The sequence below is a fragment of the Neomonachus schauinslandi genome, chromosome 8 (assembly GCF_002201575.2).
Source record: "Neomonachus schauinslandi chromosome 8, ASM220157v2, whole genome shotgun sequence".
In the NCBI taxonomy this organism is placed as follows: domain Eukaryota; kingdom Metazoa; phylum Chordata; class Mammalia; order Carnivora; family Phocidae; genus Neomonachus; species Neomonachus schauinslandi.
Window position 1 is genome coordinate 32,241,180 of NC_058410.1, and position 13,438 is coordinate 32,254,617.

At 42.8% G+C, this 13,438-nt stretch overlaps 1 protein-coding gene across 1 annotated transcript in view; it reads right to left on the minus strand.

Moving 5' to 3' along the window:
* Positions 1-12,806, minus strand: part of ENPP1 (ectonucleotide pyrophosphatase/phosphodiesterase 1) — a 68,762-nt gene extending 55,956 nt beyond the window's left edge. Inside the window, exon 1 of the mRNA XM_021693214.1 lies at positions 12,568-12,806. Coding sequence (XP_021548889.1) covers positions 12,568-12,804 — 237 coding nt within the window. The 5' untranslated portion in view covers positions 12,805-12,806. The remainder of the gene's footprint in view (positions 1-12,567) is intronic.
* Positions 12,807-13,438: the final 632 nt, after the last annotated feature.

Consider the following 13,438-nt stretch of genomic DNA (forward strand, 5'->3'; position numbering starts at 1 on the left):
CCCCCACCCCCCCCCCCCCCTCTTCACCCCCCCCCCCCCCCCCCCCCCTCCGCCCCAGGACTCTCCCTCATGGCCCTGGGTAAGGCTCTGGAGGCAGCTCTTATCACTGCTGCAACCTGAGACAATCTTTTAGGTTCTTTGATAACTGTCTGGTCCTGTGGGGATGGATAACTAGAGCAAGGAGGAAGTCTTTCCCTTGCCCTAGCCGCTATTTAGCCCCCAGCTTCTTGCAGGAGACTGCTCACACAGTAGGAACCCCAAAGAGCTGTTAAATAAGTTACCCACCCTAACAATAACAATCAACCCTAATCTAGCATCTACACTCTCTCAGGCACTTTTCTAATTAGTTTACATATATTAATTCACTTAATCCTTAAACCAATGAGGTAGCTAGCTACTGTTTTTATCCCCATTTTACCGGTGAGGAAACCAAGGCACAGAGAAGCTAAGGGACTTGTCCAATGGCACACAGCAGTTACTGACAAAGGTGAGTTTCAACTCCAGCAGTCTGGCCCTTAACCGCTAAACTCTATGGCTTCTATATGATTAGGTAGCAACTGAGCACGTCGCGGACAGGGGAGATGGAGCCAAAGAGCAGCTAAGGAATGTTTCCCTGTGAGAGGAGAAACGGAGTCAGATCCCAGGGAGTGCCTGGTATCAGGTAAGAAAAAGGGAGGTTAAAAAAAAAAAAATCACTCTTGGGGTAGAAAACAGAAATAATCAATACAAAGTGTATCTGGAAAACAGAACATATCTGAGCTGACCATAATGGGAGGTACGTTTCAGCAGAGCCGGGACATTGTGGAACACAGGCACCTTGAGATCTTGGCTGACTCTCAATTGGCACAGTACCGTAAGAGCCGAAGGTGAAAATTATCGGAGTCCTTCGAATATCTAAGTCCAAGTTACGCACACAACATATGCATGTCCCATATACTACAGAAGGACCCAGAGTCCTACTGATGTGTGGGTCCCAGCCCGGACTTATCAGCCATCACCTGTGCTCCCTCTTACATCACACAATTGTGCCAATCCAAGGAGGAAAAGTGCTTCCCATCGAGTCTGATGAAGAGTCAACTCCACAAAGTCATGTATAAAATCACCAAATACTTCCAAAGCTCTTACCATGCACAAGGGTCTACTCCAAGTGCTTGACAAATACTGACTGATCCGTGCCCACACATATATGTCACAGACCTCCAGGATTGCTGGGAATGGATGAAGCTGTTCATGCCCAGCTCCCATCTGGTAACACTGTTACTGAAGCAATGAGAAAGAGGCAGAAAGAAGACTGAGCTTAGGGGTGTGCATCTCCCCTTGTACGTTATGTTTAGGAAAACTAATCATTCAACCATAAGAAAGAGACCTGAGCAGTGGAGGGGAGGCTGAGGAATGAGTAAAACAAACAAACAAAAACAAAAAAAAGTGTTCTAAACATTTTTTTAATTCTTGGGGACTAAGTAAGTCTGAGCTATGAGCAGAGATGCTTTCAAAGATTACCCCATGAACTCATAAAATAAAAGTCTCAAAATCCTATTCCTGAAAGGTTAAAAAGCTGTCTAGCAATAACAAAATCTAATAATGGAATATAAATGAAAAAAAGGAAATGGAGCAGCATCTGTAGCATGATCCCATTTTTGTTAAAACGTGATACACACACAGAAAAGTCCTGAGATAGAAAACAAACACAATCAAAAAAACTATTAATAGCAGATAATAAGAAGAATGCAATCTTTATTTTCTTCCTTATACTTTCCCACATTTTCTGAACTTTCTGTAGTATGTAGTATTTTTATAACAAGGGGGAAATACTATAAGCTCTCAATACTATACAAAGATTTTAGACCTAGAAGAAAGCCACCTAGTCCAAAACCCTTGTATTGTAGTTAAAGAAACTGAAAAGTCAGAGAAGCAAAGCAAATGTTCAAAAGTCACACAGCAACTAATTCTTGTGAGTCCAAGTTTCAGACTCTTTAAGTGCCCCTGTCTCCTAAGACTTGCTTGAATCATCCCAGGAAAATCAATGTTCTCTTTTCCTTTGAAAGTTTCCAAGAGATGACAAATGTGTAAATACTTTTATATATCAACATTCCTCACGTTTACTTCTTTTGAACTGATCGGAAAGGCGTTTTAGTGTACAAGTAGAATTGTTCTGTAGTTCCCTTATTAATTCAAAGAGACAAGACCTGCATAGTATTCATAATGTTAACCACACCCTTCCCACCTGAATATACTTCATTCACCTGTTTCCTAGTCTCCAGAAGATTCTAATCTCAGTGATGCAGGGTGGCACTCTATAGGAAACCAATGTGTTTGGACAATGAAGTATTATGGGATAAACTCTGTGCCAAGGACATTTAATGTGATTCAGTGCCACCTGAAAAAGCCCTGGCCCAAGATTTCTTTGTTTTGGTTTTGTGTCAGGTGTACTGTTGATTGTTGAGAAGGTACTGGCCGTGGAAACTCTGACTTGAAGAATTCTATTTGATGGTGCAATGTTGGAGTGCAATCTGCTTGATATTCTGATAGATGGATGCCTGAACTGGAAGGAACATCCCCATGTTATCAGATCGCAGCAAAGCCGGAAGATTGGCACTGCTGAGAGCAATAAAGGGCACTTAAAGGACAAGCCAGGGCAGAATAAGGCAGAGGGATTAAAAGTGCAAGAAACAAAGAGGAGCACAAGTCAGCTCCTGAGACACGGCAACTGTACACGTGAAAGGGGGTGAGAGACCGTGTACGTCATGTCCTATACGCACAAGGGCTATGGGCTACTTTAATCAAGGCACCCTGAGGTCCAAGGAAAGAAAGGGGCCAAAGGCAACCCTGCAGTAGCACCATTTCAACCCAAAGCCAACACAGTTGAACAGTTAAGGAACATTTAGTAATTTTTTCTTAAGCATAGCGTCATGTATGAAGTCTGTGGAAGCACAAAGGTGAAAGAGCACCCCCAGCTAGAGAAATTCGGGTTGGTGTGCCTTCTGTACCACTTTATCATCCTTAGGAGCGCTGCTCCTCAAACTTTAATGTGTTGACAAATCCCTGGGGATCTGCACAAATGCGGATTCTGGTTTGGTAGGTCTGGAGAGGGACCCAAGATTCCGCACTTTGTACAAGTTCCAAGGAGGTGACGCTGATATTCCAGTCTGCGGACTATACTTTAGGTAGCCAGGATGTGCATGCCGTCTGAGTAAGAAAAATAAAAAATTCAGTCACACCGAAGCTTATCAGTAATCACAAGAAAAACAACCACTTAGGGCAGATTTTGTGTCCCACTTTGTATATGTTGTTTAATTTAATTCTCCTTACAACATCCAGTAAGATTTGATCGTCTCTATTTTATTGTTGTAGAAGCTGATATTCAGGAAACTTAAGTTATCTGCCTACATTCAAACAGCTAATAACAGTTCCAGGATTTAAACCCAAATCTGTCTGACTTCAAAACTATCAATAAGCTACAGGGATAAGATTAAGAGAATTATTAGAAATTCTTAGAAAGTCCCCCAAGTTTCTCTGAGCCATGATTTTTCATCTCTAACACGGAGATAATGGCAGAGCTGTGGTTTAGACCAAAAAGAGGTAGTAGATGTGTAAGTATTTTGAAATGTAGAAAGGACCTTATATAAAGATACAGTAAGTCGTAACTAGCTGATTCTTTTTATATGCCTAAATCTCATTTCTTTTTTTTAAGATTTTATTTATTTATTTGACAGAGAGAGAGCACAAGCAGAGGGAGTGGCAGGCAGAGGGAGAAGCAAACTCCCCCCGGAGCAGGGAGCCTGATGCAGGGCTCAATCCCAGACCCCCGGGATCATGACCTGAGCTAAAGGCAAATGCTTAACTGACTGAGCCACCCAGGCGCCCCTCATTTCTTAAAATAGCATTGAATGTAAACCTTTCCTTAAAGTCGATATTCTTAAAACTTTTGGTCTCAGAATTCCTTTATACTCTTACAGAGGACCCTAAGAAGCCTTTTCAGACAATCATGGACATTCTTTAAAACCACACCAAAATTCTACAAGTGGTAATTTTGTAAAGGCAAAATGCAACATGAAACTTGAGACAATATTAATACATTTTTCATGCTGTTACATTAAAATCTCTTAGTCTATCTTGCACTTTGAATGAAACTTACACCCATTCATAGTTTTGTAAATCCTCCATTGGTCTCTTGGAAAACATGAGTTTACTGAGTTATGTAGTTCTTCCAAATGTTGACACAATGTCTTATACCTTATGGGGAAAAAAAACCACATTCCTTACTATTTCCATCAATTTCTTCAGAAAGCCTTTTTTTAAAGACTGTATTTATTTATTCAAGAGAGAGAGTGAGAGAGCACAAGCAGGGGGAGCAGCAGAGGGAGAGGGAGAAGCAGACTCCCTGCTAAGCAAAGAGTCTGATGCAGGACTCGATCCCAGGACTCCGGGATCATGACCTGAGCTGAAGGCAGACACTTAACTGACTGAGCCTCCCAGGTGCCCCTCTTCAGAAGTATTTAAAAATTGGGAAGCTATCAATCATACAATAGCAGATACAAGATTCTCCAAAATTCTTATTTTTGCTGAAAAGATTGGATTTTATCAGGGGCAACAGGTACCTTAATTTGTTTTGCTTGAAGTGACAAGCTAACATTATGCATTTTGAGAAAATGTGTGCCAAATACGAAAGTCTGAATAACAGTGTGTCAGTTGTTCTTTCAAATAAAAATGGTGGCCTGTGGTGGGGGCGGGGGGGAGCAGCTAGTTCAGCTCACAACTCAATCAGAGTTTCCCTCCAGAAAACAACAGCTCTTCAGTGTGCGGCAGACGTGTGGATGTGTACTTCCCATTTCACACACTACAGAGATAGGTCATTCAGGGTTGAGATTTAAGAAAATCTGCCTCATCCAGGAGGCATTTTTACTGCTTCATCTAGTACACTTTTTTTTATTATGTTATGTTAATCCCCATACATTACATCATTAGTTTTAGATGTAGTGTTCCATGATTCATTGTTTGCGTAGAACACCCAGTGCTCCATGCAGAACGTGCCCTCCTTAATACCCATCACCAGGCTAACCCATTCCCCCACCCCCTCCCCTCTAAAACCCTCAGTTTGTTTCTCAGAGTCCATAGTCTCTCATGGGTCGTCTCCCCCTCCGATTTCCCCCCCTTCATTTTTCCCTTCCTACTATCTTCTTTTTTTTAACATATAATGTATTATTTGTTTCAGAGGTACAGGTCTGTGATTCATCAGTCTTACACAATTCACAGCGCTCACCATAGCACATACCCTCCCCAATGTCTGTCACCCAGCCACCCCATCCCTCCCACCCCACCCCCCACTCCAGCAACCCTCAGATTGTTTCCTGAGATTAAGAATTCTTCCTATCAGTGAGGTCATATGATACATGTCTTTCTCTGATTGACTTATTTCGCTCAGCATAACACCCTCCAGTTCCAACCACGTCGTTGCAAATGGTAAGATTTCATTCCTTTTGATGGCTGCATAATATTTTATTGTATATATACACCACATCTGCTTTATCCATTCATCTGTCGATGAACATCTTGGCTCTACACTCTTTTAAGTGAAACTGATTTCTTTTTGGCGTAATCACAAGTGCGTGACCACGCGTGTAAGTGGGGCCGCCCATCGCCCGGACGCCTGCTAAGGTGACAGCAGTGGCCCCTGCCCTTGCTTTAATACCATCAGTATAAATGTCAGCACCGTGAAAAGAGCAAATGACATCATGCTGTTGTTGTTAAAATCATTTGGAATTCATGGTCCCCCTGAAAGACTTAACTTCGGGACACCCCAGGGACCCACCCACCACACTTTGAGAGTGCTGCCTGAGCTATTTTGGCTTTTGCAACTTTGTTCTACCTGTGCTGTCTTTTGCTTATAAACATATGTATTCAAACTAAAGGTAATCTGGAGCAATGGGAGACTCTATGTGGAAAAATGTCATAATGACAGTCGTATTTCTTTTGCTGCACAACAGCACCATAAAAACTACCTGAGTTCCTTGCCACGTCTCCCTCTCCATGACAGACCGTAGGCCCCAGATGCTTGCTAATGCCACAGAGCTTCTCAAGGGAGAGAAATCAGCTTTAGGAACAAGCTTCTGTCTCTGAAATATTTCCTGAAAACCATGCTCTTGAAGGATCTCAAACCACACCTGTGACAGAATGTTTGCCACCTAAATCTATGTAAAATCCTAAGATACATAAGATACCACCCTAAGATGATCCATCCACAAATGAGATATGCTTCTGAAAATTCACTCCCTCCAAAATGACTTTCTATCAGGCCTCTCTATTTTCCTAGTCTACATTTAAAAATGTATTAAGAAGGAAACTCAAATCAAGAAGATGAAAACCACTTTCCCCCAAATTTGTATACATTGGAAGCTCAGAGTAACATGTGATTATTGACATCACGCTGATTAAAAGGCAAACGAATGGGATGCCATTAGCCATTAATCCAGAATAAAAATCTGTAGTTAAAAGCCCTTTTGGTTATCAAAGTTTTCTACTTCCAAATTTCACCTGTAAATTTAACCCACTGTTTCTAGAAGTAAGAGTAAATGAACCAACTACATCTGAATAACTTGAGGTACTTAATATATTCTGCAGATTCTTTGGGTCCATTCCTATCTTAGTCTGCTCAAACTGCTGTGGCAAAATGTCACAGACTGGGTGGCTTAAACCACAGAAATTCTCACTTCCTAGAGACTGGCAAGTTGAAGATGAAGGTGCTGGCCAAACTGCATCCTGGTGAAGACTCTTCTGTCTTTCATGATGTCTCCACAGGACCCTTTCTTAGGGTGTGTTGGAAAGGGGCATGAGGGAAGGGAAGGAGACAGCTCACATCTCCTCTCCTCCCCTTTCTTCTAAGGCTACTAAGCCCACTAAGCCCTTCATAACAGCCCTCCCTCATGACCTCAGCTAAGTCTAATTACCTCCCATAGGCCCTGGGTCCAAATATCATCACATTGGGGGAATTATGACTTCACCATATGAATGTGAGAAGGACACAAACATTTAGTCCATAACAATTTCAAGCCTTCCACACCACAACCTCTGGGAATGGAGCCCAGCAATCTGTTGTCCTTAACAGTTTCCGGCTGTTTTCCTAAGCACACTGCAGTTTGAGAAACCTGATTGCACCCCTGTGAGCCTGTTTCCTAATCTGTAAACTAGGGCTGATTATCACTATACCTTCGTGTTTCAGAGTTGCTGATGTGTTGAGGATCAATTAAGAATATATGGGAAAATGCTTTCTAAAATTGCAAAGTGCTTTGTGAATAATCATCATCTAAACTGTTACCACCTACATTTCCACCAAATCTTTTTCTAAAAACTGAAAGTAGGAGCGCCTGGGTGGTTCAGTCAGTTAAATGTCCCACTCTTGATTTCGGCTCAGGTCATGATCTCAGGGTTGTGAAATCGGGCCCCGTGTTGGGCTCCACACTGAGTGTGGAGCTTGCTTAAGATTCTCTCCCTCCCTCCCTCTCTCTCTCTAAAAAAAAAAAAAAAAAAAGAATAAAAATTTTAAAAACTAAAAACTAAAAGTGAGGGACACCTAGGTGGCTCTGTGAGTTAAGCATCCAACTCTTGGTTTCGGCTCAGGTCATGATCTCAGGGTCCTGAGATCAAGCCCTGTGTCAGGCTCCCCACTTAATGGGGAGTCTGCTTGAGATTCTCTCCCTCTCCCTCTGTCCCTCCCCTCCCTCTAAAATAAATAAATAATCTTAAGAAAAACTAAAAATTAAGGAGGATAAAATAAAGATTATTATAGATGTTATCTTAATTCTTGTAATTAATCCTCAAATAACTAAAATTCTCAGGAAACAGAGTGTTCTAGTTAATATGTAGCTGAACATTCTGGTCACTCTTTTGAAAAGCCCTTTTAAATATGTTATTATACTTTATTTCCATAGTAAATACGTAACTTAGATTTTATTTGATGCCAAAGGGCTTTCATTTGAGTCAGCTTTCTGAATATCAGTTCTTGCTGCATAGGACTCAAGCTTAAAAGAGTAATCTATGTTCTGCCTTGAACTCATTTGCTAAAAGGTTTCTTGTTTACTTTCTGTTGTTTGGGGATATTTCATAGTTGATAAAGGCATGTTTATTTTAACCAAAGGTAGATCTCTAATTACAAGTTGTATTCCAAAAGCTTATATGTCCCTAAATCATTTGAAATATGAAATGCCTCTTCTACCAAAAAAAAAAAAATTACAGATCACAATTAAGTTCTCTAACTTGTCCAAAACGCCCATAATACATATGAAATACATTTGCCAAATGAGTTAGAAGTTACAAGGATATTTTGCAGTGAAATTTATCAAACTCAATCTGAATATAAAATGGTTTTCATTTACCTTTAATGCTGATATCTGAGAAAAAAGTAAGCTGGGGGATAATGAGAAGGCGAAAGATAAAAATTTCTATTCTAAATGGGTCAATGGTCCTCAGTTCTTTATTATACAGAATGCATAAGGTCTCTCAACAAGGCCATTAGGGATTCTCTTCAGAGTGATGAATAAAGGAGGCAGGGGACAGCAAAACCGAGTGTCCAGAGTGAACTGAACAAGCAGAACGCAAGGGAATAAAGAAAACGTTGAAAGGATGGCTGTGTATCCATGGAGCAGAAACCCGCTGAGGTATCAATGGTGAGAGAGAGAGAGAGACCAGAATGGGACTCAGAGCAGAAAGGAATTGAAAGCAATGCTGAAGAAAACAGTACCCCACAAAAGACATGAAGACTGAATGTGGGGTATGAGAGCAAAGTCACTAACACAGAAGAGGCCACAATACACGTGAAGCCGACTCCCATCTGTACCTGCAGGATGACCTACCCTGTGCATGCCTGACGGCCACACCTGGCTCGTTTGTACCTAAGAGGATGGCAGGCAGTTAGATCCTACTTCTGAATCCAAGTGACCACAGAGGCCTTGCTTGGCCTGTCCGAAAGCATGCTGGCCTTGGCTGGAAACTTTGGTTTATAGCTCCTTCACGGCCTCTTCCATCTCCCAAGGCCCTAATGAAATGATATCGCAGTTTTGATCTTATCCCTGAATTTCTACCCAAACGTCCTATCTATTAGCGCATCTATATTTAGATTCCTGACTTTCAACTGGTCATATGGGTCTGTGGTCAGATAGTTTTCCCATCTTGCTCTTTTCCAAGGCAAAGTGTCGCTTGGTCTAAGTAAAAATGCAGTGCATTCATTCATTCAACCAAAAGCCGACATTGAGTGTCAGGCACTGTCTGAGGCCCAGTGGTAAACACAACCATCTTGCTTGCCTCCTAGAAATGTTTGATTCATTTTATCACAACATGTGAGACAAATACCAAAAGGGGCAAACAGGAAACTTCTCTGGCCTCTAAGATGCTCTGGTCATTCTGAAAGATGCTAAACTATGGATGGAGGATATTAAATTTTACGAGCCAAAGAGAAATGTCGATTCCAAGTCTGATGAAGAGCAGAGAATTAGGGGCACCTAGTGGCTGTCAGTTAAGCATCCGACTCGATTTCAGTTCAGGTCCTGATCTCAGAGTTGTTAGATGGAGCCCCACATCGGACTCTGTGCTCAGCATGGAGTCTGCTTGAGAGTCTTTCTCTCCCTCTCTCTCTGCCCCTCCCCCCGCTCAGGCTCTCTAAATAAATAAATAAATAAATAAATAAATTTCTAAAAAAAAGAGTAGGGAATTACCTTGAATGTTCTCCAAACTGTATTTTAGAGATAAGACAATGTGTTGTAAAAAGGGGAGAAGAGCTTACCGAATTAGTAACTTTCATATCCAAACCTCCAATAAACAAGGGCAACCTCTGCCACTTACAAAGAACTCTTTCACTGAAAGGTGAAAGTAGTCTTTAACCACCACCACCCACACATAAAGCCCTTTTCACATACACAGGTATACGTATTCATAAGCACTGCAGAAGGTCACAAACACAAAATAATGCTGTAGAAGGACTCACTGGTCAGTGGAAAAATGTACTGCACTGTGGTTGAAAATTCTCTGCCCTTTAAAATGATACCAGGGAATAAGAAGGATTATTTCAAATAAATCTTCAAGTCTAACCTCAGTGAAAGTCAAAATTTCAGTTCAAAATTTAATTCGGAACTAAGGAAAGGCATCCAGTATTTAACACATCTACCGGAGCATATACAGAGAAGTACTTCTACTTGCCCTCTGAGTTTTCTGCAGTCTGGCTTAGTGCCTGGGCATGAGCATTTCCAGGGCCCAGGGCCAAAAGCCACCAGAGCCTACAATTCTTTCCCTGGACTCAACACCTCTTCCCTTCTTCATCCACTCTCTCATTACTACATCATTTAAGCTTATCTGAAATATCTTCAGAAAAATGCAAGAGTTGCCACTGATTATCTCTCTGGAAGGCAAGTCTTATAATAATTATCCTGCTAGATAAAAACTGTGTGGCTGAGAACCAGATCAGTAGTTGGCCTCTAGTAATCCCAACCCTGGATTCAGTCAGTCAACTCATTTCTTCAGCTTTATGAAAAGTGTGTTGATGTTTAACCTGAAAAAAGGAATCCCATAATTGCAGCTCCTTTCTAGAAGATTTGTCCCAGAACTCTTTGATGTCAGTTGTCAAATTCCTTCTGGAGACTTTTCCCTTTAGAAGTGCATCATTTGGTGGGGAGGGGGGAAGTAGGGTATTGACGTAGGGAAGAAAAAGAAGAATGGGTAAAAGCTTTCACTTTCACTTGTGTTACTAATTAAGATTACTAATTAAAACATAGCAATGAGTTTAGGTGTATATTTAATGTCCCACAGTATTTCATCGAAGACAGGAGGTAAGAATTCTTTGCTGATTCGTGTTATAGCAAAAGACCCCACCTAATAGAATAAGAAATATTCATGATTATACTACTTATGAAAGGAAGACCTAAGACACTTCCATGTCCAGTACCCAGAGTTACACAATCAGAACACAATGGAATGCTGTTTGACCAGCTGATTGCACGTGTCAAAGACTGAAATGCATGTTTCAAAGGTAGGTCTTTGCTGATACCTATTGCGGATCTATAAGTAAATGAATAGGAAAGATTTAAAAACTGAATATAGCAATTGGCAATTTAGCAACCCTCCAAGGCTATAGGCATTTAGAAATGATTTCACATTAGAGTTGCACACAGATTCAATGTTCAATTATTGAATACCTGGTAGTGTGCTAAACACCTGAAAAAAGGATACTAAATAATTTAGTGATCATGTTATAGAAGCAAAAGTCTCCCATTAACAGGAACAAAAAAAAGGTGACTCAAAAGTCCAAAAGTAAGTTCTCATCCTGATGCAAAAATATATATTGAGATATAAACATTATGTGGTTTGTGACTCTTGGAACCTTAGGCTTAAGTTTTAATTACTAAGCATATGACATCATCTCTTTAGTGAGGAATGTTGGTTCCTCAAAGTATTGTAACCTCACCATGATACCTAAAATATAGTGAAAATGGAAATGCTTATGAAAGTAGGTTTCAAATATCAGAAAAGATATTCTCTACACAGCATTGTTCAATCATAGTAAGTGATGTTACTTCTATATAATGCATAAAAATGATTGTCTACTTGTAATTTTCAATTTACTTCCCCACATTGTTCCCATGGGATCCTCATAATAATCCTATGCAATGGGCAATGGAGGTGATGTCCTCATTTTTTTTTTTTAATTTTATTATGTCAGTCACCATACAATACATCATTAGTTTTTGACCTCATTTTAACAAATTAAGAAATTGAGGTTTGGGAGACTTATACAAGGCCTCAGCAATTACTAACTAAACCAAGAACCCAGGCTCTGACTCTCAGCCCAGCACTTCCTACCATAGGAATGAAAACCCCCACATTTCATCAAATTGATTGTGGATCTTGCAACTGTCAAAATAGCAGAGGAATAATGGCTACTTTTGTTAGCAACAAAAACCAGGTAACCTACGGTTAAAAGAGTGGACAAATAATCGTCAACGTTTCTTCACATTCGCATAACATGAATATTGATGGAATTTCTGTAACAGCTGCAAGGAAATTCCTAAGCAGAGCCAAAAGAAAAGGCATTTCCTAAAGTTCCTGATAAAACTTAAAGAACTCTGTTCAATCTTTTCAAGTGAAATCAGTTAATGCAAAGAAAGTCATCAATACTACCCCCAGAGTCACCCAAAAAAGATTAAAAAGGAAAAAAAAAAAAAGAAAAGTTGGCCTTTTCTGAGACCAACAACTTTCGGGCGGGTCATTTTTCCCTTCTAAAATCTTCCTACTCTGCTGGGGACGAGTGGTATTTCTAAAAGGTGGCAATTTTAACAGCCTGGTTTCCTAAACGCGGCCCTTAGAAGCATCCGTGGCACAGGGGAGCGCGCACTACTCCCCCGGGGTAAAGAGCAGGAACAGAGCGCGGAGCAGGTCTGCGCGCCCGCAGGCGAGCGCGTGCAGGCGAAGAGAAGCGGCCGCAACGCTGCCTCTCTCCGGGCCCCCGGTGCTGACCGCGCTCGGCGCGCAGGAGCCGGGCGCCACCCTCCCCGCCCTCCCGGGCGCCGGGCCGGGCCGCGGACCTACCAGCGAGAGCACCTTATAGGTGTTGGGGTCTTTGGCCGTGCGGGCGCGCACCGCCTTCTCCGGCGGCTCCTCCCCCACCTCCATGGGGGCCAGCAAGGACTCAGCCGCCTGCCCGTCCCCGGGCGCCGCGGCGGCGCGACCGACGCTCGGGTCGCCGTTCCCCGCCGGGCCCTCCCGGGGAACGCGGCCGCCCTCGCCGCCGCCGCTCCCACCCCCTGCGCAGCCGTCGCGCTCCATCGTGGCCCCCGGCGCTTCGGCCCCGCCGCCCTGCCGCGCCTTTAATAGGCTCCGCGCCCATCCCGCCCCGTCCCGCCCCGCCCCGCCCCGCCCCGCCCGCCGCCGCGCCCGCCCCTCACCGCCAGGCCCTTGGCTCCGCGCCCCCCTGCCCAGCGCTAGAAGTGAGGGGAAAGCAACTCAACGCCCCGGATTATTTGACTTCCTGTCTGATTTCGGGCACTCTGCGTGTCGGTTATTTTGGGTCCTGTACGTGGGCGCGTCTTCAACTTCCCCCAAAGCCTTCCCCTCCCCGCGCCCCGGGCACCTTCCGAACACTTGCAGGAATCGCCCTGCTTGGCCTCCCGGCGCGGGCTGGACTGAAATTGCAGAGTGCGGTCTGCAGAGGGCATGAGATCATGGGGCCCCAAAATAGAGCGGGAGGAGGAGGAGAAGGATGCAGCCGAGGCCGGTGCAGCTTCTTCACGGCGGGAGTCGGGCCTACCTGTGTTTCTTTTTTTTTTTAATTTTTTCATTGTTATGTTAATCCCCATACATTACATCATTAGTTTTAGATGTAGTGTTCCATGATTCATTGTTTGTGCATAACACCCAGTGCTCCATGCAGAACGTGCCCTCCTCAATACCCATCACCAGG